At 40.3% G+C, this 24,967-nt stretch overlaps 1 protein-coding gene across 1 annotated transcript in view; it reads right to left on the reverse strand.

Annotated features, from left to right (window-relative positions):
• Positions 1-24,967, reverse strand: part of Daam1 (dishevelled associated activator of morphogenesis 1) — a 166,314-nt gene that overhangs the window by 63,180 nt on the left and 78,167 nt on the right. The window contains exon 3 of the mRNA XM_026410057.2: positions 15,275-15,364. Within this exon, the coding sequence (XP_026265842.1) occupies positions 15,275-15,364 (90 nt within the window). The remainder of the gene's footprint in view (positions 1-15,274; positions 15,365-24,967) is intronic.

Consider the following 24,967-nt stretch of genomic DNA (forward strand, 5'->3'; position numbering starts at 1 on the left):
TACATTTCACTCTTTGTTATCATCATGTTATAAATGGTCAAGTTTAATTAGCCCTCTTGTACTTTTATTAAATCCCAGTGTTTACAAATGTATCTACTAACTTCAAAATAAAGACTAAGTGCAATCATACCTGAATTCCATTGGAATAAAAAGCTTTGAAACAGTTCCTTGCCAACACAAAATGTTACCCTGGTATTGTCTAGGTGTCACAATCTTTACTTACACTGATAAAAGTCATGATTTCTGAATGGCCTGATATGAGACAGCACATGAAAAACCAGGCTTGTGCTCCTTCTTAGCCAGCTATCATTTTTGTTCTCCCCCAAATCATGGCACATCAGGAAAGCAAGAAGAGCAGCACTCTAAAGATATCAAGTCATCCTGAGGGGAGAAGCAGCAACAATAAAGAACAGGAGTATGACAACATTTCTGAAACAGTTCAGGAACTCTGTCCCACCACCCTCTCCTTTCCTGAACAAGTCCCAACTGACATCACAGATTTGCAGGCTTAAAAGTCATTTGCTACAGAATTCAGAGAAGTAAATGCATCTCATGTGCTGCTGTATCTAAGAAGGCAGCCACAAACCTCGCCTAGAACTAAGAGCTAAGCCTTTACAGTCAGTTTCCCAAACCATGAGACATTGACTTTATTTATTTTAACAAGTCATTTCTTTGGCAAAGTCTGGAATATGACTGAAGCCTAAAACTTTCAATCGGTTACAACTCCAACATCTGAAACCAATTTTAGATGACAAGTCCCCCTCATTTTCATGACAAAGAAAAAGAAACATTCTCCAAATATTATTTTCAGAGGTGATACCACCCCACATTCCCCTGCGGGCAGGCACTTTGCCTACGACATGAGTGTGTGCAATAACATGAAATAAATGACTCCATGGAGCCTGTTAAGAGTCAAATCTTTGACCCACATGCCACCATGGGGTGCTACAGACCCAGGCTCCATTTGGTCCAGTTGGTTTGTAAGTTAACATGTTTGGACACACATCACTAAGCTCTTATGCACTGTGGAAATCCAATCAGTGGTGTCAATGGCCTTTGCTGCCTCACATCTTGCTACCAGATTTGCTGCTACTAGACCAGCCTTTCAGAATGTCGTAAAGCAGGTTTTGATGTTCGGTAACCTGCTCTTGGGAAAACAATCAAAGTGTGTTTATGATTTGCAATATAATGCTTAATGCCAGCTATAATGAGAGAGGACCCTTTGGAAAATAGTAATTAAGAAGAGAATGGGTATATAATATACACAAATTCATTATAAAAGTTAAATTTGGGGCTGGGATGTAGCTCAGTAATAGGGCATTTGCCTATCATATGTGTGAACCCCTATGTTCAATCCTCAGTAGTGTAGAAGAAAAATGTTAAAATTTATCGAAACTTAGACAAAACACAGTACAGTGCCATTCAAAATGGAGAGAAATATAAACAGTAAGATGCAGTATTGTGGGCTGGGGATGTGGCTCAAGCGGTAGCGCGCTCGCCTGGCGTGCGTGCGGCCCAGGTTCGATCCTCAGCACCACATACCAACAAAGATGTTGTGTCTGCCAAGAACTAAAAAATAAATATTAAAAAAAAAAAAAAAAAAAAAAAAAAAAAAAAAAAAAAAAAAAAAGAAGAGAATGGGGAAACTCTAAGCACCTAACAGCATATTGCTTTCAGGGAAGCATTCTCAGGATGATGGCAAAAAATGCTAATACAGGGTTAATTGTCCTCAAGGAGAGTGAAGACTCTAATTTTAAGCCATCATTGACTGTACAATGTACTACTGAATTAGGAACAGCCTTTTTGGCAAAATAAATTAAAAAGAAAGCCATCAGTTGGAAGGTACGGTTTTATCAAGAAGCATCTAATTATGTGGAAGTTTTGCCCCTCATGTATCGTGACAGACATTGCTAATCAATTACCGTGCTACTTCATATTGAGATCATTCATCACCACTGAATCCTTCTTAGAAATAGAAGAGACAAACAAAATGATACCATCTGAAATCTGTTCAAGTTAAAAGTTGCTCTGCACTGCAATGAAGAATAACAGAATTTAAGACACTATAATTTAAGGGTGGTATTCTTCAGTAGACTTTCTACTGTAGCCCATTCCTAGTGCCACAAATTACCAGGTTCCTACAGTGTAAGGAATTTTGAGAATCCCAAATTAGAAGTATTAGTGGCAGATTCTAACTTTCACTGGAAGTGAAAAGCTTCTTCCTACTTTTCAAAGAGAAGAAGCCTGAATTGTACCAAAAATGTAATGGAATCAATAGGATCAGGCATGATATTATTGGAGCTATTAGTGAAAAGAACACAATAAATATACATAGGAAAGACTCAGGAAAAGTGTGTTTTTGTTCTTCTTTCATCGTTCTTCCAAAGGGGGGCTTTTCCTTTCATTGATGTCTTTCATAAACCTATTTCCTGGAGTTAATAAAGTCAGGAAGGCTTGGTGCAATCTGTCTATTAAAGTAGGAGCCACAGCACTTGGAGAGTCTGCTGAGAACAAAGGAGAGACCTAAGGGAAAAGTATGGAATATTCTACTTAAATCTGACTATAATCTGGGGAAAAGAAGAGCCAGGGGACAGGGATGGCAAATATTTGCTATATATGCCACATTCTCCTGTCATGTGTCATGGCAGGCATTGCTGATCAATTACCATGTTACTTCATATTGAGACCATTCATCACTACTAAATCATTCTCAAAGTCTTCCAGGCTCCCATTCCATTCCCAATTATTCAGAGTTAGAAATCGAGATAAATCTTTTTTTCCCTTTCTTTCTTTCTTTTTTTTCTTTTCTTTTCTTTTTTTTTTTTTTTTTTTTGCCAGCTATACTTAAGGTTATTTGTAGCCCATTCAACTAACAACAGCAGGAAGTCAGGATGTTAAAGGAATAATGTAACAAAGAATGTGCACTAGTCCAGTGTGTCTTATATGCTGTGTGTCTTGAGGGTTCACTGGGGTGCTAACCAGAATGAATAGCTACTTGTATATTCTCAGATACAGATACGAGATACATGATATCCCTTTCTATCAAAGATAAGCTGTTACCAAGACCACTTTCTCAAAATTCTTAACCAAACTCACTTTGGGTTCTATAGGACACTGCAGCAGTCTGTTATCATGCCTAATAAAATTCCCCACCTGTGGAAGAATTTGGGAAATGAAAGGGAACTGTGCCTATGTGCTTCAACATACACGGGCAAGGGGCTTAAAAGGCCCACACATTTCTTATCTTGGTTTTACAATATTCCTGTTGCTAAGTGCTCCATGACAAAGATGGAGGGCTCCGAGACAGTTACTGACTCAAACCTCTGCAACTGACATGCAATCCAGAGCTGTCAAAAGGAACCTGCTTAAGAATTAATGATTTGAGGGGCCCAAAGATAGACGCTCTGCAGCCCCTGAGAACCATTGCGTTCCCAGAGCTTCCATTCAAATCCAGAGCTCCAAGACTCTTCCAATGAATGGAGACTCGGCAAGAGCGTTCTTCTCATTGCAGCACCAATATAGGCATGAGTGACAAGAACCTGGTGAAAGCTGTGGGAGTTGCTTCTCTAGCTCCTATTCAAGAGAGCTCCATGGGACATACAAGCCCCAAGCTCCCCATGGCACCACATAACTGAGTCATCCAACTAATATGTCTTACTTTTTCTCAGCTATATATTGCTTACTTCCCTCTTTCAGCCTGGTGTTCCCTAATTACAGAGAAAGCAAAAGCCCAAAGAAAGGGTTGTTACTGACGAAATGTATTAGGAAGCACAAGAGAAATATGGTATCCATGAAGCAGAAGCACATTCACTGTCTTTACAATGCTTCAAAAGCCAAAATAAAGTATTTGCAGCCTGAAAAATCAATAGCCTCCAAATTCAGGAACTTGTACGTAAGGAGCTCAGTGTGTAGGTAATGGCAGATGGCAAGTTAGACCCCTCAATTTCGGAATCAAGGAGTACAGGTGGAGGAGAGAACTTCAAAATGTTTGTGCAGACAGGCCGAGGCTGCACCTGCATTTCAGTCACCAACCAGGGAAGTGGCAAATGACTCTGAGGAACTTCCTGTGTTTGGTGACGGCATATATCAGTCAAGAACTTGCTAAAGATGGAAATACAATTTGCCTGGATCTGGAACTGAGGGTGCAAAGAGATCTAGAGGGAAGACGGAACCACACAGAGAGCAGTTTCCTTTGCAGTCAAACCAAATAAACATAATTCTAAGTGAATTGTCTATTTTTTATAAACTTGCAATATTTTGTGTTTTTGCATAGCTTTACCGGTATTTGAATGGAATGCTTTTCATTTTCTAAACCTTGGGTTTGGGCTGTTGTTTTTAATGATGATTTTCTACTCTAGTAATTTTTAATTTCAATTTGCTTTCTGAGACATACAGAGGAAACCTAAAGAGTTTTAATGACAGCATCTTGTACTAGGAACATTCAATGTAAAGTGACTGATGAGAGCCACAGGATACTCATTTCTTTCCTTTAGACAGTACCAACCCCACAGAGGGTTGGCAACTAGTTCACAGCAGGGATAAATTACTACAATCACTTTGGAAAGCAGTTAAAGGTGAAACTGTTCATATCAAACCACTCAGTAACCACATGGCTACATGTCTATTCTAGAGAAATTTTTGAACATACACACAAGAATTCAAATAGTGAAAAATGTAAAATAAGCACTAATGTAGATAAAAACAAACCGTGCCATGTTCATAAAATGTAACACTATATAGCACTTAAAATGAAGGAATACTACATATAGTTTATGAATATATATGTATGTATGTATGTATGTGTGTGTGTATATGAAAGAGAGAGAGAGAGAGAGAGAGAGAGAGAGAGAGAGAGGGAGGGAGGGAGGGAGAGAAAGGTTATAAATATGTGAGCAAGGAAAAAAATACCACTTCAGAATATAGAGGTCACCTTTGGGGTTCAACTATATTTTGAAAGGTTTCTTTTTTTCTTTCTTTTTTAAATGAAATCTTAGGTGAATACAGCAAAATTTTAGCTTTTTATTAAATATGAGTGTTATTATAGTTCATTTTTTGTATGTTTAAAACTTTCACAAGAAAAATTAAATAATCAACCAGGAAATAATAGTGTTTTCCATGGCTGGAGGGGAAAGTTATTAGAGGTTTATTAGTTTTCTTTTTTAGAAATTATAGACTTCCAATTTATTGAAATCCAGAACATCTGCTCTGTTGATTAGGTTTAAGACTCTAACAATAACAGTATCTATAACTGTGCTGAAACATTCTTTTACTCTCCCCCCCAAATTGAAGTTGTGTTTTATTAGCTTAACTGAAGATAGAATACAACTAGACTGTACTATTGAATTATAATGCTGAAACTCTGAACACATTTTGTGGTGGGACAGGGTACTTGAACCTAGTAAATTACTCACTGGCTCTCTGCACGGAACCTCTTGGGGTTGTGTTCTATAAAGGGATTTTTTTCCCCTAGTGCAAATGATAGCAGTGATAATGTTTTCATTTAAAAATACTCTTATTTCAAAACCAAAGATATTCATCAACCATTTCACTTTTCTAGGCAGCAGACAGTGTTTTTCTTTTTTGTTGTTGTTGTTTCTTGTTTTTTTTTTTTTTAATTTTAATTTGTCTTAAAAGGCAGCTCAACCCATACATGGATCCACTTTCCAAACTTGACTTTAGTGGGTGCCAAAAATGGTCTGTCAGGCAAACCTGATCAGTGTGTGTTTCCATGGACTAGACCAGGTCAATGAGCACTAAGGCACTATGGCACATGGTTGAGAAGAAGTGAGGTTTGACTTTCTCTGGGCCTCCGTATTCCCAAACATAATTAAAGGTGCTCCTGAAATCAGGTCCAGGGCCCCACCCAGAAGCTAAGGGACTGCAGATTGCTCACCATTGCTGTAGATCTTTTGCCACAAACAGATCTTCATTTGACCAATTTCTGGTGCTAACTGTAAGGACTTTCTTGATCTTCTTCCTTAACTAAAATATATTCTCCTAAATTACCTTCTTTGCCTCTGAAATGACCTATAGTTAATTAAGGGAAAGATGCTTTTGAAGTTCTCATGACTTTTCTGAGAAAATCAGACATCATCACTTCTGAATAAGGATGTGATGACCCCCAGGTTGGCATATGGGTGGACAAAAGGAAGTTGGTCCATGCTACCGTGAGGAACACAGCTGCCAATACTATCTTCGACTGTGACAACAGCTAACATCACCAGGCTCCGAGCTCTCTAACAACTACAAATCTATTATCTCATTCAATTTTAACAACAACTCTGTGAAACTGGTCTTACTTTATTGAGGAGGAAAGAGAAATCAGAGAGATTGTATAACCAGTAAATAGTGTCCTGTGGCTCCAGTTGACTTTGGGATGGTCTTTAAATATGAAAAGTATTTCCCATAACTAATACTTGGCTTTTGTTTGTAATATATAACTGCAGCATAAAGTCTGTGCAAAATAGTGTTGCACAGACATTATACCACAGTTTAGAACAATTATGAGGGGTGAACAAAATTTAGGAAACTTGTGTTCAGTTCTCTGGACTGAAAGACTTTGGGAGATAATCCATTCTAACAGAAGACTCTACAGAACCAGAATGTAGTACTCCAACAGAACTCTCCAAAAGTTAGAAACAACATTTTAGACTTATTCACTTCTCTAAGAAGGAAAACCGAACTATATTTTGGTTCCACCTAAGGGCGTATTCACTGACCACATCTTCATTCTCCCATTAAGAAGCAACACTTAATGAAATTGCAAACTGGGATCTTCTACAAGCAAGGGATGGGAGTAGGGCCAGCCGGAGTCACAGAATTAGTAAGGATGGAAGGAAAAGAAAGAACAGAGGAAATATAGGTTTGATTAAACAGAGGGAATACAGGAAGAGGAGGCAAGAACTCAAGAATTAATCTTTATTGAAACCATAATTTTGGTTAAGGACAATCAGGGGCAGAGAATCCTGGAATGAACAGTATTTCATACTTCAAATCTAAAATGTGATTTTCATTTTGACAACATTGTCTTCCATTAAAAACAATAAAATGGGTCACTATCTCTGAGAGTATACCACTTAGGAGTTCAAGGGCAATAAGAACCAGACCTTCAGAGGGTACATAAGCAGAAAACGGGAGGAATCTTACTAGGTCAAGATCATCGTGTTTTCACAGTCACATAATTGGTAATGCAAAACTCTGCATAGCTTATGGCTTCATCTATGGCTTCATCTATGGGTTTTGTTCTCTTATTTTTGTTTTTATTTTATGTGTGAACATAAACTTATTGGAAAGAGTTTTTGAAAAATATAGAAACATATCTCACGGTTGTTTTATAAATAAAATCAATATGCTAATAAAATTATAATGATTACAATTATAGTGATTATATTTTTTCCTTTTTTATTAATTCTGAATGACTCTGATACACAAAGGACCGAGTTGGTTGGTAGATTTATAACTCTGTATTATATTTCTATCAGTAGCATTATGAGCTTCAAATGCTACATGTCTCTCTCTCTCTCTTATCTATCTATGTACTATTCCATCAATACAATTTTAACTGCACTGTAGTTTGCTCCTCTAATCATTTTTAAAGGCTCACATGTACTTTTCAATTTTAATTCAGGTTTGTCTGAGATAAATACTGTGATTGCTGAGTTTTAAGGTTTGCATTTGTCTGAATTACGTTGATGATTTTCTTAAGTTTTAGAGTCCCTTAGTCCTTTATTGGGGCTCTGTAGTCAAACTTAATTTTGCTTTCCTATTTTTTTCTTTTAATAAATAAATTTTCCACACACGTTGTAAGTTGTGTGTGTTTGATCATCTTTGTTTTGAACTTTGCAGGGAAAAGTAAAGAAATGAGGTGAAGGGAAGGAAGCATCTCTGAGCTAGACAAAGGAAACAATGCAGGGGTTTGGACAACATTCAGGGTTCCATTTTAAATAACATTTGCTTTCCTCCTAATGTTCCTAGAAATATGTGATGGTGTAATAGTGTTCAAGTTGTCTGAACTGCATCCTTTCTGTAGGTTTCTGGTAGGGTGAACCCTAGGAGAGATTCCCGTGTGAGAGCTGGGGGTGGCAGTATCGCGACCCATTTTGAAGTTCTTGGTTATCTGCTCCCCTGGGTCTCTTCCCCTCCTGCCCAATAGTCTACTTCAGGGTTTCCCCCTTAAGTAGATGAATGGGCAGATGTGCAACTGTTCACCTTTCCCTGAGTCTTCCCTCAGTTTCTTCTGGGTCAGAGTGTGTGTTGAACTCTGTGACTAAGGGCCCTAGATGCTGCAGGTCACCCTCATCAAAGTCAAAGGCAACAGGACAGACAGACCTTTCGCATCCAACCTTCCCTTCCCAACTGTCTGCTCTGTGAACTTGAGCTCCAGAACTAGATGCAAAGGCAGCCTTGCAGAGACCATTTAGCTAGTCTCTATCATTACTTAAGGGTAAATCTCTTGTGACCGTACTAATTACATACATACATACTAATCTTTTTTTTAAAACCTTGACATTAGGGCTGGGGATGTGGCTCAAGCGGTAACGTGCTTGCCTGGCATGCGTGTGGCCCGGGTTCGATCCTCAGCACCACATACAAAGACATTGTGTCTGCCGAAAACTAAAAAAATAAATAAATATTAAAAAATTCTCTCTCTCTCTCAAAAAAAAAAAAAAAAAAACCAACCTTGACATTACTAGCTGAGCAGTTTCCCATGTTATTAAAGTTCCTTTGGAAACATGACTTTTCACTGGCTATAAGACACTGTTGTTGGTGTGTATCATCATATAACCATCTTCCTTTAAGTTATTTATAATCATTTTCTTTTAGAGAAAACATTACAAAGAAAATCCACACACATAATTTTGTCTGTATCTCTGATCACTTCCTAGAATGGGAATGTTTGAAGATCTTGCATAGACATTACCAAATGGTTTTGGTCACCATCTGTAGGTATCAATCAGTATCTCATACTTAGATCAATGTTTGAAATACTAACCCAGCAGTGAGGCATGTGCGTCAGTGAGTCAGAACCAACAGTGCAGTGTGGGGACAGGCACTAGCCCTCCAGTCCCTGAATCATGGAGGAAGACCAGTGGACCAGTGGGCCCTTGTGGGAAGGGACAGGTTGGCAGAATAGTTTTCATAGGAAGGGCTTGCGGGCAGTTCCTCTTTACCAAGTGGAATTGGTACCATTTTGGCAGATAAAGCCTCTCTGGGGTATACCAGGAGAACATCGCCCTGGGTTCAAGTTTCTTCCTGACTTTTTCCTGTGCAGGCTGAACAAATCTCAGTTATTTTAGTCTTTCTTCACAATGCTTTCATGTTTCAAGAGGCCAGCCTCTTACAGATTTCCTAACGAGCCCTGCAAATTGTGTTTAGCAACAATCAGAAAAGGTCAACAGTCTAAATGTGACTGGTGAAGCAATGGCAAAAGGGACAGAGAACAAAGTGCAAACCAGGAGGGGAAGGGTACAGTCCATGTGAACTTAGCTCAAATGTTGAGAAGAAGCCAGTTTCTAGATGATGGAATGAAAGCATGACAACATCAACTCTCCCCCGGGTGTAACCGACAGGTGGTCAAAATGGTGGCCCCAGCCACATCCCCCAGAGGTTGGTGCTCCATCCTCTGTGCCCTGCCGCCTGTCTGCTTCCCTCATTGTGGAGCTTATGACAAGTCAGTCATCTGGTTTTATCTGCTTCTCCTACCAGAACCATGAGGTTTGACTTCTTTAATCATCCTCAGAAATCCAGCCAAGAACTTTGCTAGAGAAGAGACTCAGTACAGGACTAATAAATCACACATCAACCTGCCCTTCACCAACTGTGCAACCTCACTGAGTGAAACGCCAAACGTCCAAAGCTTGTAATTTCTTACTGTTCCAATCAAGGACTATATAGCAAAGCCTCATCTTCTGATGCCAGTGAATATATAGATGAGATAGAAAGTTTCAGAGCCTACAGAGTCTAGAGATGGTCATGGTCGGAGGCCACTATGTGTCCCCCATGCATCTTTTAGAGAGGCCAAGGAGGATGGACAGGCAAATTTCATTTCATTTCTTTCTTCTTCTTCTTCTTTTTTTTTTGGGGGGGGGGGTACCAAGGATTGAATCCAAGGGACTTTCCAATTGTGCTACATGCCCAGCCCTTTTCAAAATTGTTTTAGTTTGAAACAGGGTCTCACTAAGTTGCTTTGGGCCTTGCCAATTTGCTGAGACTGGCTTTGAACTTGTGATTCTCCCATATCAGCCTGAGTCACTGGGTTTATAGGCATGAACCATTGAGCCCAGGGGCAAATTTCATTTCTAATCATGACTGCTTCTGTAGCTTTCTTTAAGCCTTTATCTCTCAAATGCCAATTGGAATCCATTAATAGGTTGAAACTTCATGGCAGAACACAAGAAATAGAAGTCTAGAAATAGGGCTTCTAGAGAAGTCTAGAAATAGGGCTGGGGGTATAGCTCAGTGGCACAGTGCTTGCTTAGCTGCACAGGGCCCTGGGTCTGATCCTCAGCTCTACCTACCCGCCCCCCCCCCCAAAAAAAAAGGGCAAAGCCATTGCTTCTGTTCCTCGTCCACCCATGGCAGCTTCTCAGTAGGGACTAGGAACAACCAGAGGACTAATGTCTCATTTCATCTCCTTGTTTTTCAGCTGATTTGATTGTCATGTAGAAAAATGATGATTCCTTTTGTCTTTAATTCCACTACATATATATATTCCTTTAAGTCATGTTTTGATCAAAAAAACTTGCTCCCTGTACTTTAAGTAGGTGCCCCCAACTCCTGAGGACCTGAAAGAACTGCGTCCTGCTTGCCCGCACTCATGACAACTTTCATGTTTGTGTGCCTGTTGTGAAAGGAGAACTTGTTTCTATGGGGAGGAGTGTTTTCCCTTTAGGATACACAACCAAAGCCATTTTCCCTAAATGTTTTCAGAATGTACCTAGCACTACTTCAGCAGTTTGCAGAAAACCCACAGCTGAATGGCAGCCAGGATAGGCAAGAATCTTGAATGGTTTAATTAAGCTAGAATCAAACATACACTCAGCAAGAGAGTGGAAATTCACCTTCACCAAAGTGGTCCTCCAAACACAGAAATGTAGTATAAAGAAGCTAATACTGTTTACTTAAGCCTTGGCTTTAGAGCCAGAAATAGTGGAGGAAAATTAGGCAACTTTTCCCAGTCGTGATCTTGGCCTCAAGAACCTGATGTGGTTAAACTAGGTGTCTGAATCTCGATTTATTTCCTTGCAAACTCTGAGGCCTGAGAAGGGGTAAAAAGCATTTTCTGGATACTTTTAGGGACTGGTTAAATGACACAACTAGTACACTTGATCCTGAGAAGAACAGCAATGAAAGAAGATTCCTTCTTGTGCCGATAAGAGTGCTGTCAGCACAATACAGTGTGTACACCAGTTTATTTTCACCTCTCTGAAGACCTACTCCTTACTTTTCCCAGGATTTAAAAATCATGTTAACAATAAGCAAATAAAGCATAGCCAGATGCCTTTCGTGGTCAGATGGCTCATTGTTTAAAAAGCTTCAGTTTAAAATCCAAAAGATTGTTAACAGATGCAGTTTCTGGCTTCAGACTGGGAAAAACCTCATTTAAACAAAAGAGTATGTTGTGATTGGAACTAAAAAGGGAATTACCTTTAAAGATAAGAACCACAAACATTTCCTATTTGAAAACACGCCCCATCCCACTAAGGGGACCTTTTGGGACCTTTCATGAGAGTTTAAAAATTTGACAATGGATTGCTGTCTATGACAAACCAGGACCGACCGACCAGTCCAGTAACTGTTGGAGATTTGTTTGGACTTTCAAGAAGGCCACAACATCCATCTCTGACTCTCCCCCAGATTACTCAATTAGGCAAAATTCCAATTAATTTCTTTCCAATCATTTTAGCTCCAGAAATACTTTTGCTGCTTTCATTTTGGCTCTGGAAATTAGTTTCCAACCAGAGAAGTTTAGAGAAGTTTCATAAACGAACACAGAGTTGATAAGCAGAGAGCCACTCCTGGGACTCCAGTCACCGTTTGATGGAAAAGAGGCCTTCGGCTGACAGAGGGCTGGCCCTGTGCTCAGGTCCCAGTCTTGTCTGCTTCCAGGACTTCTGTTCATTCACACAGAGAGCCTGCTTTCCACCAGCTCCTGTGGCCCGTCTGTGGGCTTCAGTGATCCCTGCTCTATGGCTTCACTCTGTGGGAGAATGTCTGGAATGCCCTGGGTTCTAATCACAAAAGACAGAAAATCCAAAGAAGCCATGGGTGTAGCTTGCCTCAGCCTGAAAAAATGGATGCGGTATGGCCTGCTGGTAATAGGCCTGACCTGAAAAAGCTACACAAGAGATGTTCCAAGGAAAAGAATCTCTTCTTACTATCGAAGACGGACACAATGGTGCTTCCTTCTGAGAATGGACAATCTGTCTCTCTGGACACCTATTATCTGAAGAGGCAAACATCATATACTGTATCTAGTGAAATATTTGTGTCCTTGTATTCATGATGTATTTATTTATCACAGCGTCTAAGAAGTTCAGTTTGGGACCACAGGCATAGTATTGTTTAAATAGCCTGAGGAGTTCTAACCATGAGAATCTTTAGTCAAGCCATGCTATCATTCATTTTAAAGTGAGACAGAAAATCTATAAGACCATGGGATTTCTTAAGGAGTTACAATGGTTTCCCTCTCAGCCATGCCCTTACCAAGCCACACCAGGAACCTAGGGTGCTGGAATGAAGCTAGCACAAGGGCATCCCCCAAGATCATGTGAGCCAGACAGGTACAGGTGCAGGCATCAGAAACAGGATTCTGAGGCCAAAGTCCACATCCATCTCCATCCTCCTGCAAACAGCCAACCCCATCATGCACACTTGAGATGAAGCTTGCAAGGGGCTCTGATAGACCTGAAAATTGAAAAATGAGCAGCAGCTGTGAGCCCGAGGTCATTACTAACCTCCAGGGCTTGCCTTCACTAATGTAAGGGGCAGCAGTTTCCATGATTAACTTTCAATTGCTGTCAAGGGTGTCATAAAATCTGGGAAAGAAGAAAACTTTCACCTCAGTAAGCTGCTCCCATTTTCTTACCCTTTCCTTTTGGCCAGTGAATATTCTTAGTCGCTACTTTGTATTGTTTGCTCATCCTGCGGAAAAAAAAATCTGCACTAGAGGAACCAAACAGACAATGCCCTCTGTGTACAGAGGCACAGGAGGATTTTTCTTTCTCAGTCCTAGTGACAGGCCTTTAAGGTGGCAGAGTGAAAAGGACCCTTGCTCCCAAAGACCACACAATACTCTCAGTGTGAGAGCTGAACACATTTTATTTTCATTTTACAATTCCTTATCAAGAGGGGCATGGTGATGCATGTCTGAAACCTAGCTACTCAGGAAGCTGAGGCAGGGCAATTCGAAAGTTCAAGGCCAGCCTAGATAACTTAGGGGACCCCTGGCTCGAAAACAAAAACAAACCTCCTCCCTTCCCTGTATAACATATATATGCAATATATATATATATACACACCCACATACATATATATATACTAATCATACATATATAATATATATCACATATATATTATATATGTATGATGCATATATAATATATGCACAACATAATATATATTATACATATATAATATTTGTGGTATATATCATATATGTGTATTTTGCATATATGCATATAAAATGTACATCATATATATAATCTTTATCTATATGTTATGCATGACAATCCATTCAACAAAAGAGAAGTTTTCCAGTTGGCTATAAGTCTAAAGAGAGAAGAAAAGGAGAGGACAATGATACACTGATTGACAAAGATGTCTTACTGGTTACTACTGGATCAGGACCCTGAAGACTTTGATTTGGGCTGATGTGACAGCAGCTCAGCAATCATACTGAGAAGCTACAGCTGGACACATTTCCTGGCAAAGGTTATCAGAACCAAATGGGATGCATAGTTTGACCAATTACATTGCTCAGAGAGGAAATGAAACATGCTTTCATTTTTTTATTAACAGTATTCAGTATTTTTATTTACACAACACAATTCAGTGGGCCAGTTTTCGTGAATTCATTTCAAAGGCCCAGATGCTGAAGTTACAGATGAGAAAGACAAGGTGCCTTACAACCTGTGGCCTGGAGTCAGGTGGGAGGGACAAGTGTGCAAGCTCAGTGCTAGAGAAAGCCCTTACTGAGTCCTGGGAGCTGCCCCTGGGAGGGTGGCACACACGTGACACAAGGCAGCCAAGGGGGCAAAGGTGCTGGGAGACAGCTGTGTGGGCAAGTGGGGGTCCCTAACTGCATGCTAGTTACCTAAGAGACAGTTTCCCTGGCTCACTCTGTTCTCAAAAAGATATTGGACTGTTATTGATGCTCTTTTCTAGGTCAAGACTGAATGATCTGAGTGCTCCCTGCCTGTTGGAGACAGCATTTCTTTTAGGTGCTAGTTCTGCCCTTCCCACTTACCCATCTTGGTTCAAGACTCTGTTGGAACAAAGAAAAAAGTGGCAAAACGAGGCCATGAACCTTTGAATCAGTCCAAAAAAATGGACATGGGGACAGTCTAAGAATCTGCCACAGGGTTAGGGAGATGGCAGAGGAACTTTATTTCAGGAGATGCAGTGTGTGGAGTGATGCCTAGTTCTCTAAGTCCTAGGGAATAAGAGTATTTTCACTGCTCCCAGGACCATTCTCCCATCGCCTGAGGTAACAGAAGCCCCAGCTTTTAAGTGGGAAGTGACTGCCCAGAATAAAGACTTTGTTTGTCTGCAGCGAGATACAGATATGTAAGAGGATAGAAGGTATATAACTCCTAAAACATGTTTCTAAAAGACGGCATGGGGGAATTTGTGCCCTCTCTGTCTCTTTTCTGTATTCTTGGTTTGGACTATGAAATGACTGGGGAGCCACGTCAAGCTGCACCTTAGAGACAGTGAAATGTAAAGTTGCTAGAAGGTGGTCACAGAGGGCTGTGGATCCACGAAGCTCACCCTGACCTACCTGTACAAACTATTGTGGAAAGAGCAGGGGACGCTTATTTCTCCTATAAGCCAGTGTTATTTGGGGTAGCAGTCAAACACAATTATGGGGTCAGGGAGCACAATGCAGTGTTGACAAAAACAACATCCAAGGAGTTGGCACGTGGCCACATATGGCACCAAGGCCACAACATGACACGTTAACCACACATTCACATTACAAAGGGCTGAGTTCAGGTGGGGCAAATGGGAGAGCAAAGGGAATCAAAAATGAGAATCACAATGAATACCTTACCTTTTTCTTGCTACAGTATATTTGCCACTTTTTCTCAGCTGGAAGTGCAAACATGGCTTCCCTGTGTTTGTCTGTGAGGTCAAGTTCATCCTAAGAAGAAAGAAAATAATTAATATGTCATAGATTAAATGTGACTCCTATAGGGAACATTATCAATATCATTGGAGAAAGGAAGAAAACACGAACACATATTTAAACGAGTCTGGAAAAGATCAAAGCTGTTATCAAGGTGTGTGTCACTACTGTTGAGAGAGCACGTCCTGGCCCCGGACCAGGCTTTGTGCACAACAGGATGGATGAAGCACAGCCTCAGAAGTACTGAAGAGAAGTGGGCCCCACTTTGGCAGAATCATCCTGAGCTAATGCCAATAGCTCTGTAGGGTCCACTGAGCAGTGAAGGCCATCAAGTGAAGGAGTTTGGGATTAATCATAATAAATCCGGGGTTTCTGGGGTCAACTACAAACACTGACTGGCTGAGCCCTGGAGGGCCCAGACATGATGTGGGGGAGCAACTGCTCTACTATGAATGTGAAATGTGCCCCAAAGGTGCGCGTCTAAAGCTTTGGTCCCCAGGGTGGTGTTATGGGGATGGGATGGAACCTTGGGAGAGGACCTAATGGGAAGCCCTTAGGTCACTGGGAGTATGTCCCCACAAGGGATGATGGGATCCAGTCTCTGCCTCTTTTTCTCTTTTGCTTCCTGGCCCTGAGGTGAGTGATTCTGCTCAGCCACACATTCCTGCAATGAAGTGCTGTCTTATCACAGGCCCAAAACAATGGAGCCAGTAGATCATGAATTGTAGCCTCAAAACCTGTGAGCCAAAATGAACCTTTTCTTTTTATAAGTTAATAATCTCAGGTATTCTTGTTACAGTGACAAAATACTGACAAAGCCACAGGAAAAAGGCCATGCTGTTGTAACAAACTTGGTACATTAGAGGCACCATGGCCAGATTAGTTGAAGCACTGGGTTACGCAAAGGACCATCAGATAAGCTAGGCATGTTGGTGCATGCTGTAATCCCAGCGACTCTGTAGGCTGAAGCAGGAGGATTGCGAGTTCAAAGGCAGCCTCAGCAATTTAGTGAGGCCCTAAGCAACTCAGTAAGACCCTGTCTCTAAATAAAATATAAAAAGGGATTGGGGAATGTGGCTCAGTGGTTAAGCGCCCCTGGGTTCAATCCCCAGTACCAAAACCAACCAACCAAACAAAAAAACCTATCAGATAATAGGTCTGAGAGATGGAGTGTGACCAGTTTGTAGAGAGCCTTAATGTGCTGGAATACAGAGTTCATTCTCTTGAACAAGATGAGCCAATGACGTTTTGGGGAAGAGTGTGACATTGTCATCACCATAAACCACAATGAACATTCCCTAAGCATTTCATGTGGGACATTTTCTCATTTAGTTCTCACAATGGCCCTAAGAGGTCCATTCTCTATTATACATCCACACGGTGATAATAATCCCATTGTAAAAGAGCTGGGTAAAATTAAGGCTGAAGAATAAGTCACTGGCTCAAGACTACATACCTGCTAAATGATGGTGCTGGGTTTCAAGCTGTCTAACTGCAGAGTCTAGACTCTTAGCTCCTCAGTTCAGAGTTTCGAAACATTAACTATAGTAGTGTGTAGCTTAGACTGGATAGTAAAGGAGGGCAATTTACTGATATTAATAACTAATGAAATACAATAGGATAACGAATATAAACCATGCAGAGAAAAGTTCTTAGCAATTCCTAAGAGCTCAGTCTACAGTCAATGTTGAGCAGCTGGTAATTTTTCATTCTGATAGGGAAAGTTATCTAGTCAAGCGTAGTAAATTGGTGGGTGTGGGTAAAACTTAAAAGCTATGAATTAAGGCACAGTAAGGTCTCAGTTCCTGAGGAGTATGAACAAGTTCCCACCCCAAGAGGCTTCTGTGTTTATCTGCAGCTCTCCCACAATGTGGACATGCAGACACAGAATATTGGCTTCATATCTTATACTCCTACCACCATTTAGTCATCAAGTCCTATTACATCTTCCTTGAAAAATCTTATTATTTCCCTCTGTTTCATTCCCAGTGAAGTCACCCGAACTTACTTATGCCCTAATAACCTCTCCCTTGGCTTCTGGCATGGCCTCCCACTGCTCCTCCTTGCCTTTCCAATCTTTACTCAGCACTGCTAGAATTCTCTTAACGTAGTGGTTCTCAAACTTGAATGCACGTCCGAATCACCAGGAGTGCTTCTTAAACCACCAACAAGCGGAGTGTCTAGGATTGAACAGGTGGGAGAAGCCACGTACATACACGTTACTATTCAGTTTCCAGGTGTTTCTGATGCTGCTGGGTCTGGAGACCACACTTTAGAATCACTGCCCTGTCAACAGAGCACAGGTGCTGTTTCAAGCTCCCAGTTCAAAAAACTTCATTACTTCCACAGGACCTGAAAAACTAATTATCCATTCCTCAGCCTGACTCTTGAGGTCTTCCATTTATAACCCAACTTGCTTTGCCAGGCTTGTTTCTAGTTATCCCTGTACACCAGATCTCATTAACACCTCCACCTCCAGAGCTAAGGCATGCCAACTTCCCCAGGGAAGTTTTCAGTCTTGTAAAGTCTCTATTTCCTCCTCTCCGGGATGGGCATATTATTTCTCTTACAAAGATTAGCAACATCAACTAAACATGTAGTAATGCCTGGCACGGGGCGGAAACTGTACTGTAGATATTTCTCTTGTCATGTAAACACAAATAAGTTGCTATTTTCTTTTAAGAGCAAGGTAAACAGTTAAAACACACACACACACACACACACACACACGATTACATCCTAACCACAAGAAACTAGCTATTAACAATTTCAACAATGAATAACCAGGAAAGGAATGAAGGGTTTTTACAGAAAATTCCATGATGAGGGAACATGTTTAAAATGTTAAAATTTTGGCATGCAACTGTTATAGATCTGAAGTGATTATTTTCTTGCCTTTCTTCCTTTTTAAATTTCCTACAAGTCACACCTGCTCTCATCTATTGAAGAATGGGGGAAATAAGAGTAACAAATCACTTCCCAACAATTGGTCAGTTAATCAAATGGCTCAATTATATATTGCTTAGTTTGGGGGAAAAAGGTGTGCGATTTGTGAGAAGAGAACAGCACAATTAATAGTGCATCTTTTACTACACGATAACAGTTTTTGCTAACTGAGCAGACGTGTGAAGAAAAGTGTGAACCTAGAAATTCACAGCAAAGGGTATTAATAGTACTTGACATTGCTGTTAGAGGTAGACAACTTCTGCTGAGACACAGAAATTACCGATTTTAAATTGAGCACAGATAAAATACAACTTAAGGGCAGATGGCTTCAGGCAAAAAGAAAATTTTCAAAAAGTAAAACAAAATGTTAAAAATTGGTATAGGGTCTCTGGATGTAATTTTGGGTTATAGTAAGGAAACTGTAAGAAACACAGGGCTGGAGGTATGGCTCAGTGGTAGAATGCTTGCCTAGCATGTGCAAGGCCCTTGTTTTGATACTCAGCACCACCCAAAAAAAAAAAAAAAAGGAATAAATACAGACTAATAATATATAATAGCTAACAATTTTTGAGCAGTTTCTATTTGCTTAATAGTAATGTTTTATGTAGATTGATATATTTTGGTCCTCATATCAATTCTAAAGTGGATAATATTATCCCATTTTTCATAAATTGAGCAGTGTGTGCAAGGCACCAAAGCCAGCAGATAGTGGAAAAGGTAGAGGAGTCCAGGCTGTCCGGTTACAGAGCCTGTGTTCTTAATCACCACACTGTTCATTCTGTCAACCAACCAGCAGATACGCAGGATCACGTCACTGATGCAGACATGAAAAGTCTCCATGTGCTCTGTGTCTGTGAGTGAAAGAAGGAGGTTTTGTTGGCAGACATCCCTGGGTTCTAGGCCTTGCCCTTATTGTTTATGCAACCTTGTACAAGTGATTTAACCTCTGAACTTTAATTTCTTCATCTGAAGACAAAACAGTAATATATTCCTGTTAGTTTTCTCAATGATTTATTCCTGCAACCAAAATTTTGTTGTTGTTGTTGTTGTTGTTAGTTGTTTGTTGAATATCCAACTAAATGCCAGGCATTATTATGTAGGCACAGGACAGACAAAAATCTATCATCTTCTCAGGAGGGCAGAAGAGAAATCACACAATCACAGGATGATCACATGGTAAGATTTTGAAAGCCTTCTTGTTGTGGGAAAGATGGGACCATGAAGGCTTTCCCAGCAAGGTAAAGTGACAGTTTATAGATGAACAGGAATTAAGGAGGTAAAAAAACAATGGAGACAGTGAATGGAGGCTGTGAAAGCCACTCTGAACTTTGGTTTTTATCCTCAGAGCAATAATCAAAAGTCACTGGTGAATTCTGAGCAAGTATGACAGATCAAATTAGGCAATAATTTAATCTAGGGAGTGCCTAGGCACAACGTCCGGGATGTAATAAGACTCTCGCCCCTTCATTCCAAAACATCTCAGCTGTGACTCATTCAAGAATGTAAGACTATAAGAGACTATCACACAGCCTTAAGAGATCCATTAACACTTCCTGGCTGTCCTGCCCATTCTGGGATCAACATCAGGCATTATAAAGAATACAAAAATGAACGACACACCCTGCCTTTAAGGAATTTATCCTCTAGTTAGGAAGTCAAGATGACACAAAGCTTTCACAGTTCCTTTCTTTTCAGGATAAATTCCAAATTCCATAGAGGGTAGCAACTTCCAGCATTTGGGATCACAAGTGGACAACAACCTGTGAAACTTTTCCCAGAGGTCCCTTCCCATTGTTTCTAAGGAGCAATCCTACTCAGCCAAGCTTTTCCAGGGAATCACTATTCCCTACAGGTAGCCCATGCTTCCTTTCCTGGGACGGGTAGCAACTTTGTGCCTTATGGTATATATGGTATGTAGCAGGGCTACCATTATGTTACTGGCAAGTCTGACTCCCACTAGGAACTTGTTCCAGTGGAACAGGAACTCAATTTGCTCTATTCATCTTTGCACTAATTGTCAGTCCCTAAAACAACTTCTGACACAGCAGGAACAAACAAACAAACAAACAAAAAACAAACAAAAAGATACCACCAACAACACCAGTAAGGAAGGAGGAAAGTGGGGAAGGTAGGGAAGCCGGCAAGGAGGGAGCATAGGAAGGGATGCTGTAAGATACAGTGATTGTAATCAGTGTATTTTAAAGATTAAAACCTATGCTTTTTTTCCCCTTTTTTTTAAACAAAATATACTTATAGTGAAATGTACAGATCTTAAGCACACCATTTTTGAGTTTGGCAAAAGCATACACTGAAGTGGTTGTAGCACTTAACACTTTAGAAACTGATGGTACCATTTTGCATTCCCATCAGCAAAATATGGCATTTCCAGTTACTCCTCGTTCTCACCAACATTTGTTGCTATGTCTTTTTAATTTTAGCAATATCAGTTTATGGGAAGTGTAACCTCTATGAAGTTTTATTTTGCATTTTCCTGAGGACAACTGATACTGACTATAACTTTCCACATGTTTATTGGCTATTTATATGTGTTCTTTTTATGAAGTACCTATTCAAATCTCTTGTCCATTTTTTATTAAACTGCTTATCTTATTTTTATGGACTTAAAGAAACTCTGACTATGGAAACACAATCTTTGTCAGAGACAAGTATTGAGAATACTTCTAGCCTGGCTTGTCTTTTCATTTTGTTAGGGGTATATTTTGATCACCAGGTGTTTATATTTTTAATGAAATCTAATTTATCAAGATTTTTCTTTCAGACTTAGTGCTTTTAAGTCTTAAATCTTTGTAACTTATGGGCCAAAAAATACATTCCATGGTTTCTTCTGGAAGCTGTATATAGTTTTACTTTTGGCTTCCAAAAGCTTGAAATCTATTGTCCATCCCACAGATTCTACTCCTGGATAACATAAAGTGCTGCTCTAGTTATAAAACAGGTGGGCTGCTTTTCCTTCTCTCCTTTCCAGTTACTTGCTCTCCTTGCTGGATACAGAGAAAAATAAAACACAAGCGATAGAGGAAGGAGAAAAAACAATGAGATACAAACTAATTTCAGAATCACTTTGACAGATTGTTTCTTTAACCTCTAAAATTACTTTAAAGTAATGTTACAGGAGATTTTTTCATTCTGATCATTAAAATACTGAAAGAGGCAAACTGGGGAAACAAAGCAATTCGGATCATGGTATCTCAAACAGTACCTCTACATGTGAATTTTTTTAGATAAAGTAAACAACGGTACAGAGGCAGAAAGGTCAGTGTTGGTCGGAGGCGGAAGGCTGAAGATGATCAAACGGACGACACAGCGGAGGTGAGTCTGGAAATGCTCTAGTGGTGACAGTAGCACCACTGTGAAAACGTATTAAGCCCAAACTTCCATTTATAATAGGTGGATTCTATGACCCATAAAGTACACTTTATATGCCAATAAAGCTGTTAAGAACCAAGTCCAGGTTGGGGTGTGGCTCAGTGCTGGAGTGCTTGCCTGGCATGCACCAGGCCCTAGGTTCCATTCCCAGCAATTCTCATTCACATTCATATTCATTCATTCATTCTCTCTCTCTCTCTCTCTCTCTCTCTCTCTCTCTCTCTCTCTCTCTCTCTCTTTAATGGTGCTCCAGGAAAACAAACAATTCCTACATAGATCTGGCAGAGAAAATAGTCTTGTTCATAGTAAGAAAATCAAATTCTGGTTGAAAATGTAGGTAAATCAGGGAGTTGGCTTAGAGGAGAACTGAAGTGTATGAAGAAGGAGGCACCACAGAGGAGCACTGGCTTCCTTGTGTGTCAACAGCCAAGCTTTCCACCAAAATCAACAACCAAAGGTCATCAGCTGAGACCCAGGAAGCACACAGAGGAGCACTGGTTATAGAATCTTTCTTCTTTGCTATATTATTCTTTCTGGCTCGAGTTTTGAGAATCATTTAAAGGACATGATTTAGCAAGTGATGAGAGGAGAAACCGTGCACTAAGCCTCATTCCTGCCACAGAAAGCTCAAGTTTCATGAAAATTGGAACCAACAGACAGAACCCTACAGGCTCCTTTTGGAGAAGATATTAATTATACTTTTATATATTTACAAAATGTGTACTTTATGCAGCTAAGATATTTTGGAGAAAAGACATTTTTACTATTATAAGAAGACAGGACCTCTGAGGGAAACCCAGCGGTGGGAACGACAGTCTAGGCCTCACCCCTAACAAAGCACATTATTAAGCCCCACTGTGAAAAGCTTCTGCACAAACAAATCCCACCCGTTTACCACTCTAGAGCAAGCAGGCAGTTCTATAGAGAAACCTACATAAATCAGAAAACAATTGGCACAGCACAAATCAATCTAAGGAAATGGATTGATTTGGTAGATAAAACAAGGGAAGGAATTTTGAAAGAATATACAATAAGGGTCTTGAAGGAGTAGAAAGATTAACACATTGTAAAAAAAAAAACTCTTTTTAGGGATTTTAGCTCATTAAAATGTAACATTATTTGTAAACCCTCCAAAGCAATATTTAAAGCATTTATTCTTTGAAAATCGACCAAACTGATAAATTTCAGTGAGCTGGAAGGTAAGTTTCTGGGTAGCAAGAAATCCCTAAGCAATTCAGGATTTCTATTTCTGATGAGTGAAGCTAACCCTTTACATAATACAAATACACATACAGACAGAGGTTACGAGGACACTGAATGTTATGGGGCCCAATGGAGAATTAAGAAACAGAAGCCCACAGTCCCTCAGGATTCTCCTGCTCATCTACTCACTGTGTTGTGTATGCTTGTGACTTGGGTTTCATCTTTTTGTTTTGTTTTGTTTTGCTTTTTAATGGTCCTTGACAAGCTAACCGTCCATCTGACTCAATGTCAAGAGCTTGCAGAATTTCCGACCCTATTATTACTCAGACAAGTCTGACTTTTCTCCTTCAAATTAGATACTTCTGGTATTTGCCGCAGCCACCAGGCCCAAGTCACCTAGCCTAACCCCAGTTAGGAGTTTCCGGCAGGCCCAGCAGGCTGCACCCCTATGGTTTACCTCAGGGATACACCACCATTAACAATGCCCTCTCCGAATTGAATCCTCCCTTGCCACTTCACAGCACCAGAAATAGGTCAGACCTCGAAGAGGCCAGTGACTAGACCTCAAGTCAGCAGTCATGGGGACAAGCACAATGAGGAGAGGAAAAGGCCAGACAAGGCAGATGGAGAACTGGGGGAGGAGGGGGTGACACTTTGGTAGCAAAATTAAAATTGAAAATTACACTTTGATAATTGTGAAACTGTGATAACTGACTAAACTTACGCACATCCAGCCCCATCAAAGCAAACCACCATCACATCTGGGAATCAGGAATTGCCAACGCAACTCTTAAATTTTAACTGCAATGACCCTGAGATTGGTACCTTGTTTCCATGGTGGTAGTTAGAAATCTGAAAAGCTAGATAAGACTTTTTCTCAGTTTAAATAAAGGTGTATTCAGTGAATTATTACTTGCTCCTCACCAGCCAGGAAAGCCAGAAATGGAAAACAACAGAGAGCTTTAAACCCCAAAAGGGATGTGTACACACAGAGAACAAACCTGGAAGGTTTCCAGCCTCTAAGATCTCTGCCAACATTCTTAGTCATTACGCAGAATGCCACAACCTGACTCACCACCACCTACACGCCAATCGTCTCTGTCTGACAGGCATGTTTTCATTCGATACAAAAATAAGAAGTAAGAAATCCCATAAGCAGAGGCTGACTAGGAGAAATAGTCATTACCTTCTTACTACTGAGGGTTTAGTGTCTTATACTATTCCCTTTCTTTCCCTTATTGTAGGCAATGCAAACTATATTCCATTTTCTAGACAAAGTCTGCTGCTAAACCTGCAGACTTCTTTTTTTTTTAATTTTATTTTTTAGTTTTCAGCGGACACAACATCTTTGTTTGTGGTGCTAAGGATCGAACCCGGGCCACACGCATGCCAGGCGAGCGTGCTACCGCTTGAGCCACATCCCCAGCCCAAACCTTCTTGTTCAGCTTTTGTTATTGGACTAGAAATTCATTAGAGTGACTTTCTTTTAATTAATCTGAAATACCAGCAGAGTTTCCCAATCATCTAAAATAAACAACTCTGTTGTCCATATCAAAATCATCTCCTAATATCCATCCATCCACCCAAATTTCCAGTTTTTAGTCTTTCACCCAGGGCAACTTCAGTTGACAAAGCTTAACAGAATTTCTAAGCAGTGTTTTCCTAACTAAATGGAGGGACTTTGTCTACTGGGTCACAGAACCAGCTGAGTACGGCACCCTGAGGCTCAATGGGAAACTCTGAGGCCCAGCTCACACAGCCCCCTTCTCCACCACACACCACAGCTCAGCTTTTGCTAGTCCAGGCCCCTTCTACACCCTCAGGAGATTTGCTGGCAGCTCATCTGACACATTTAAGCTTTAATTGGGTCAAAAGACAATCTAGCACAAGGAGTCTTTTCCCACAGCGCAGCTATGTATTTACTTTACCACGAAATAAATGGTAGAGAGACTTTTAAGAGTAGAAAATTTTTCTTAAGCGCTATCAATTATCCTTATCCTTTAATCTGCTACCCTTCCCGGGGAACACTTTGGTGTTTCCATAGTAACTAACAGCCCAATGAGGAAGATGACTAAAAAGGAT

The sequence above is a fragment of the Urocitellus parryii genome, chromosome 6, assembly GCF_045843805.1.
Source record: "Urocitellus parryii isolate mUroPar1 chromosome 6, mUroPar1.hap1, whole genome shotgun sequence".
Classification (NCBI taxonomy): Eukaryota; Metazoa; Chordata; class Mammalia; order Rodentia; family Sciuridae; genus Urocitellus; species Urocitellus parryii.